We start from the raw sequence: 8,028 nt of genomic DNA on the forward strand, positions 1-8,028 counted from the left end.
AACATTGCTTGTTTTCACTTTTTCGATATCAGTGAATAACTTCACTGGAAAAAAACTTATATTTTGCCAAGGGATTGTCCTTCTCATCGAAGGTCGGCGATTATCGTACGCTGAAGAAGGGAAATAACCCTGAAACTCGGGTCCGTACGTATCGCAGACCAAGATGGGAGGGATAACTTCCCTTGGCAAAAATAGACAGGACACAGATGTGTGTCGATAAGCCAGCTGGAGGAGATGTTCTCCTGGGGCTAAAAGCAACAGTAACATCCACCCTTAGGGGTCAGCCACATTTAAATGGCAAATATACTTCACTTTATCATGCAGTTACTGTTAATACCTCGTTCAGAGATTTAACATTGCTTATATATATATAGTTTTAGGGAAAAGAACCATGCACATTTATGAATTTGTTTTGCAAGATTCCTGATGTGAAATGAACTAGGCAGAGTAGGAGGGTACACATAGATGGAAAGGATCACTAAAGAGGTCACAGATGTGTGACAGAAGATTTCCAGACAATGAACATAAGATAAAATAATAATAATAATAAATGAGTGGAGAATGAATATATAGTGTGTATTTATTTGACAAAAAAAATTTTTTTAATGACTATCTTAAAATATAACAATATATATAATTCTGTGTACATGTATGGGTGTCTGCAGTTAGGTTAGCTGAGTTAGAGGTTAAAATAATCATCTAAGGGATAGAAGTATCCATTATACTACTGGTATATTACCGATGTTTAACCATGGGCATACATATTCAAGCATATTATGCTTATAAATTATAGGTAAAGACAAGGATAAACGTGAGTTTATGAAGAATCAAATGTTGGAGGGCTGAAGGGGTTAGGGAGAGTCTAGGAGTATATGCATTTGAAGATGGGAGATAAGTGATGCATATATGGGGAGAGAAGGTGAATATACGAGGAGGTACCCAAAAGTAACCAGAAACATTCTCTGTGGTCGATTTGTTCGACCAACGGCAATGCTCCAACATGGCCGCAGTCACATGACTGAAACAAATAAAACAAGTAAAAAAACTATGCCATCTTAATCCCGAGATGGTTAGTGAGAGCTGTGCGAGCCATGTACAGAGACGCTGTTAGTAAGGTGAGTACAGTGAAGAACTCTGGGTAGAGGTAGGGGTCCACCAAGATTCTGTCCTCAGCCCCCTCCTATTTATCATAGTCCTCCAGGCTATAACAGAGGAATTCAAGACAGGATGCCCCTGGGAGCTCCTCTATGCTGATGACCTTGCACTAATTGCTGAGTCACTATCAGAACTAGAAGAGAAGTTTAAGGTGTGGAAGCAAGGACTAGAATCGAAGGGCCTTAGAATCAACCTAGCTAAAACCAAAGTCCTAATAAGTAGGAAGGTAGAAAAATCACAAACACCTTCAGGTAGATGGCCCTGCTCGATCTGTAGAAAAGGTGTAGGTAGAAACTCTATAAGATGCAACCAATGCAAGCTATGGACACATAAGAGGTGCAGCAATATCAAACGAAGGTTAACTAGGAAGTTAGTTTTTGTATGCAGCAGATGTGCTGGAGCTATAAACACTGTAAATGTGGAGAAAACAACTTTTGCCACATTCCAGGGAGAAAAACTAGAAGTGGTTGATAGCTTCTGATACCTAGGTGACCAAGTTAGTAGTGGGGGAGGGTGCGCTGAAAATGTAGCTGCTAGAATAAGAATAGCCTGGGCAAAGTTCAGAGAGCTCTTACCTCTGCTGGTGACAAAGGGCCTCTCGCTCAGAGTGAAAGGCAGACTGTATGATGTATGTGTACGGACAGCCATACTTCATGGCAGTGAAACATGGGCCATGACTGCTGAAGACATGCGTAGGCTCGCAAGGAATGAAACCAGTATGCTCCGATGGATGTGTAATGTCAGTGTGCATACTAGACAGAGTGTAAGTACCTTGAGAGAAAAGTTGAACCTAAGAAGCATCATTAATCACATTATTTTATACTACCCTCATGCATATATATGTGTGTGTGTATACTTGTGTATGTGTGTGTGTATATATATATACGAATGAAAGCATTAATATGCAATGCCAATACACAACCAATTGATTGATTAATTATTAAATTGAGTAACTGATTAATCGATTGATTGATTAGCTAATTGGCTGATTAGTTTTACTATCTTCTTCTTATTATTATTTGTTAGGTAGTATGATTTCTTGTTTGTATTTGTCAGCTTCCTTAAATACTGAAAACAGTTTTTTGTTTTGCTCGTGTTTTGTGGCTATTTGTATTAGCTTTCCTTGCTTCTGAAGTAGGTATTTTTGCAGTCCTATGGTGGTTATTTTATAATAGTTTTCCAGCTGTATGAGGCCTCTACCACCTTCTATACGTTGTATATATAGCCTTTCTATGTCAGATTTTGGGTGGTGCGTCCTAGATCCTGTCATTATTTTTACTTGTTTTCCTGTCTATTTCGGTTAGTTCATTTAGTGTCCAGTTAAGGATATTGTAGCTGTAACTTATTACTGGGACGGCTAAAATGTTAATACCTATTATCTTGTTTTTAGCATTGAGCTCTGTTTTCAGTATTGATCTAACTTGTCTATAGTATTCTTTCTTTATTATCTCTTTCATTTGTGTGTGCTGTATCCTATCTAGTTCATTGATTCCTAAATATTTGTATGTCTGGTTTTATCTAGTGTGATGTTGCTACTCTTAACTAGTTTTCCTATTTTCAGGGTTGCTTTGGCACATTTTTCTAATCCAAATTTCATATCTATCTCTTTGGTAAATCCATATACTCTCTGTAGTAGTGTTTCCAGCTGTTTATCATTCGTAGCGTATAGTTTTAGGTCATCCATATAGAAGAGGCGGCTGATTGTTTTGCCGTAACATTTGTATCCACATCCAGTTCTGTTTAGCATGTCAGATAAAGGTGTCAGTACCAAGCAGAACAGGAGTGGAGAGAGCGTATCTCCCTGGAATATTCCTCTTCTAGTGGGGATGGCTTTGGTTTTCACAAGTCCCTCTTTTGTTTGGAGCTGTAGCACTGTCTACCATTTATTCATAGAGTATCTTTTGTATTTTATAATTATTGGTGCTACCCTCTTTATGGCTAGTGTTTCGAGGATCCACGTGTGGGGAACACTGTCAAAAGCCTTTCGGTAGTCGATCCAGGCCATACTGAAGCCTTTCTTCTTTCTGCGGCTGTCTTCAGTTATGGCTTTATTGATCATTAATTGATCTTTACAGCCGTATGAGCCCTTGCAGCATCACTTCTGCTCTTCTGGAAACAGGTGGTTATCTTCCAGGTGCTTATTCAATCTCTGTGATATTATTGCAGTAAAGGCTTTGTAGATTATAGGGAGACAGGTTATAGGTCTGTAGTTTTGTGGTTTTGCCATTTCCGTGGATTTGGGAATTAGGATAATTTTCCCTTTCGTGAACCATTCAGGCATTGTCTCTGGCTCTGCTAGTATGTCGTTAAAGTTTTGAGCCAGCTTTTTGTGTATTCCTGTCAGATATTTTAACCAGAAGTTGGGGATCTTGTCGTGCCCAGGTGCCTTCCAGTTGCTTAGTCTTTGCAGTGCCTGGGTGACCTCTTCAGTTGTTATAGGGGTCCAGAGTTGCTCAGGTGCTAAGTTTGTTGTTTTAATAGTCCTTTTCTGAGGTTGTTGCTTCACCGACCATATTTCTTTCCAAAATTCTTCCACTTCTTCTGCTGTTGGTGCTGCAGTAATGTCTATTTTATTTTTGTCAAGTTCTTGGTAGAATTTTTGGGGGTTGGAGTTGAACTGTTTGTTTTGTTCAAATAAACTTTGGCGTTTCTCATACCGGCAGATCCTTTGTGCTTTGGCAAGGATATCTTGCTTTAGCTTTTCTTTTACTTCAGGTAAATCTTTTTCTGTAATGTTGTATTTGCACAGTATTTTTGTTTTATTCTTGCTACTTAGTAGTGTTGATTGTCTACTAACTTCATTAAGAATCTACAGATCTTTTCTCTTTTTTTAAATTTTTTTTTTGGATATTATTTATCCGCAGGGTTTGTTTGGGTGGTGGAACTCCTGTTTGGATGGGTTTGAGGGAGTATCCTGCTTCTTTTGTGGCCACAGTTGCTGCTGCATACATTATGTCATTTAGCTTGGTGATATTACCATTTGTTTCTGTGGTTATTAGTTCTGTGACGGCCAGGTTTATACTATTTATTATTGATGTTGTTTTATTGTCTATTTTGATTTTTGGGAGATATAATCTGTGGTCTATTCTGAGATCTGTGGTTTTTAGTTCTTTGATTATTCTCATTTTTATAGTATCATAATCATTAGGTTCCCCTTCACTGTTTCCAGGTTTTAGATTTGTTTCGCCTTCCTTCTCATTCATATGTTTGTCTGTGGTGTTCTGGATTGGTGCTTTTTCTGCATTATTATACATCCCTACGGTCTGGGTTTGTTGTTTTTTGTTTACTTCGTTTTTGTTGGGAATGTTACGTTTGTCTTTGTGTTTTACTATCTCAGTGTTTATATTATTATTTGGCATTGTTGTGTGGCTACTATCTACATTTTCCTGATGTATTTTTCCTTTTAATTGTTCTATTTCTATTTCTGATATTTTTTTTTTTGCTTTGAGATTTATTCTTGCTCAATGTTAAGAGCAAGAATAAATCCTGGACAGTATTTTTCAAACACTCTAGTAATTCAGTTAACCAATCCTTACAACAGGAATAACAATAACAATAAAAATAATTAATAACTTACTCTTAACATGATGTTCACATAGTCTTTGACAGGGAACAGTTTCAGGTAAGGATAGAGTGTCATAGAATTCTCATCTGAAGTGTTTCCAAAGTTTTTGAGGAAGAAAAGAAATAGAAAGTAAAAAAGACAATGAAACGTCAAATTTAGAAACATGAAATAATCCATTGAAACATTTCTTTATTGGTTTTAAAAACTGTTGCACCTAGAATTTTCCATGCAATGTAGTTCTCTATTATTTCTTGATCTCCATATATACTTAGAAAATGCAGTGGTCTACACCAGGAGTAGAAAATAGAACAAGATACTCAGTGTTGTGCAAGAGTACAACATCCCCTGGTGAGAATGGACTGAACCACTACATATAAATAGAAGTAGTCTGAGTAAGTGAGGTTTGTGTTAGTTCTACAGTCCGTATGTTGATAGTTCAAAGTTGGAGTTAGTGTGTTGGATTGTTGGTTCTTAAAAGATTGTTGTTACGTTACGTGTGGTTGCTGCTGTTTATTTTGATTATATTGTTATTACACTTTAGCAGTATATTCATTTATCCATAAGGATATAACACTTAGGTACCAGTATTTATGAATGGATTGAATTTTTGTGAACTCTTCATATTATTGGTTATCCAACTCCAATCATAAACAAAAGAGACAAACTTATTTCAACCACTAACACACATCAAAAATCCTCCTCTCAAATTTCAAAACAGACTCCTCTGATGGATGATGAATTAATATTGACTTTAAAGACTACCTGATTACTTACAAGCACAGCAAATAATGTTTTCCTTGTCAGTACACTGATGCATAATTAGTCAAATGGTGCTGCCTACTTGGATGACTGAGAATCACAGCAGCAGAGGGGTTAGGGTTAGGGTTAGGGTTCTATTTAGAAAATGCCAGGCTGTTCTCTATATTATCGAGTTTGAAGGATATATTTTCCAGTTTTCTTGAGATGGTGGGGAAAAGACATTTTAAAATGCTGATTTGAGATTCTCCACACTCAGCTTTCTTGGAGGTGGCTTGTCTTGAGGGCATCTCTTGCTTCTAAATTTCAACTCTGCGAAAATGTGTATGATCAGTGCTGCAATCAGTTCCACACATAGATTTTGTTATCAGCACATTACTGAGATCACAGGTTTTCACACTTATGCATACCTGAAAATGCCAGTGTTTACAGCAAGGATGCATCCAAGATGTTCTGCATCTTACTGGAAAGCATAAGTTTGGGTGGGCTATAAAGCGACTGTGTTTGGAACATTTCCTGAGAAGGAAGAGGCTATTACTATTACATGATCTCACACTATGGTGACCAATGATAGAAGGTTTGGGAACTTTTGCTCCTAACAAAGAAAACTGAAACGTAGAAGGCAGACATTCTCCAAAAACAAGAATAAAACGACGATGAGAATTTGCAAATAAGGCCGTAAGTCATTTTAATCTTGACACTGCATGCAAATTACAGTATTTGTATAGAAAGAGATAAAGGCAGTTTCTGTGAGTTTGTATTCATATGCATAAGAGGTGGTTATGTTTGACCGTTACATCACTTGGAATTGCAGCAGGAAGAGAACACGTCTAATCACTTTGGTTGCGCTGTCCAAAAGCTATAGATTTAACTATCCCACAATGCAACACCATGGCGTGCACTATCCAGCAGCCAATGGATGAGACAACTGGTTTCAAGGGAGGTAACTGTTTACATGGCTTCCCTGCAAGACTCAAAGTCGGAAATAATGAACAGTGGACAGAAAGTTAAGGGAATACAAACACTCAGAGATTGCAGAGAGGCAACAGTGGGAGAAATGTGTACAAAGTGAAAAAGAAAAAAAACATGTGTCTATGAGGTGTCCCAAATATTTCAAGCTGGAAGATCCAAACTCTCACTTGGACGGATTGATTTTCACACCAAAAGAACACAAACATTTGAACAACTGTGTTAAATGCTGGATATGTCTAATCACTTTGATTGCGCCGTCCAAAAGCTATAGATTTAACTATCCCACAATGCAACACCACAACATGCACCATCCAGTGGCCAATGGATGAGACAACTGGTTTCAAAGGAGGTAACTGTCTATAGAGGCTATCCAGCGCTGCCATATTTCACTGGCATTGAAATTGTCAAGCAAAAATAGTTTACCTGAAGCTGACACACCTGAGAGTGTGGATTCAACATCTTAGTAAAACTCATTCCTAATCTCACCAGAATGGGTCATGGTGGGAACATATGCACTGATAAATTTATTCCTCTTTTCAAGTAAAATTCTCAGGAACATGATTCTATGCTTAGTCCTTTGGAAACAGATTCCAATTGAGTAAGAGAAGAAGTTTGCATATCTTCTATATTTTCTTTACCTTTCCAGAGATACATATAACCTAAACATATTTCTTTCTGCTGACCCTTATTGGCAAACTGAGTCTCACTGAGTGCAACTATATCTAGATTATACTGAACAAACTGAAGAGAAATTAGTGCTGCTCTTTTATAGTTGCTGTCATTATCTTTGAGGGCCCACCATCATCTCTACATAACAATGGCCTTAAAAAGTTTTTAGATCTACCCAAATCCAGCACTACAACACTCTGCCTGGCTGAGCCTGTCCTAACCCTTAATTGCTTTTCTTTCTCTGGGGAATTTCATAAGCATGTTAGTAGTGTCACTATGGGAACTAGGATGCAATCCAATTATGCCAATGACTTTGTAAGTCACACTGAAGAGCAAGTCATTATATTACCAACTTTTGCTGGTGCCACCATTCTTATAAGACAACAATTGAATAGTTTTATCGCTTCCATTAATGCTTTGGGATTTAACCAATACTTCTGTTAGTGTTCTTGATATCTCCATCACCATAAAAATATTCACTTATATACATCTCCAGAGCACCCAGCCCCACACTTTGTGATGATGCAACATCTGCCCCTAACCAACACTGAGTCTAAGTCCCAATATCATATTCAAAATATTTGTTACACATTGTATAACCTTATATACTGTTTCATATGCAAAATTTGCTGCACCTTTTATTTCGAGGAAATGAGTTGATGCCTTACTAGTCACTTTCAAAAGTACATTCAAAACACAAACTATATATACCAGGCCAACATGTTGCCACTTACTTCTGATATGTAGACCATCACCCAACCACGAGTTTCTCTCACCCCAACTTTTTCCTGGGGAAGAACTGCCTGGAAAGTTGGATTTTCCACTCCTCATGGCTAACACTATACAAATTTTAGTGATGGTACTGAGAGAGAGAGAGAGAGAGAGAGAGAGAGAGAGAGAGAGAGAGAGAG

At 37.6% G+C, this 8,028-nt stretch overlaps 1 protein-coding gene across 4 annotated transcripts in view; it reads right to left on the minus strand.

Moving 5' to 3' along the window:
* LOC106880721 (DNA-directed RNA polymerase, mitochondrial) overlaps window positions 1–8,028 on the minus strand; it is a 120,272-nt gene that overhangs the window by 58,620 nt on the left and 53,624 nt on the right. For all 4 annotated transcript variants that reach the window (XR_008266737.1, XM_052976558.1, XM_052976557.1 and 1 more), the window contains exon 10: window positions 4,733–4,806. Coding sequence is in view for 3 of the 4 variants with exons in the window: in XM_052976558.1 (XP_052832518.1) it covers window positions 4,733–4,806 (74 nt within the window). In the remaining variant the exon portion in view is untranslated. The remainder of the gene's footprint in view (window positions 1–4,732; window positions 4,807–8,028) is intronic.

Source organism: Octopus bimaculoides, chromosome 25 (genome assembly GCF_001194135.2).
Source record: "Octopus bimaculoides isolate UCB-OBI-ISO-001 chromosome 25, ASM119413v2, whole genome shotgun sequence".
Lineage (NCBI taxonomy): Eukaryota > Metazoa > Mollusca > Cephalopoda > Octopoda > Octopodidae > Octopus > Octopus bimaculoides.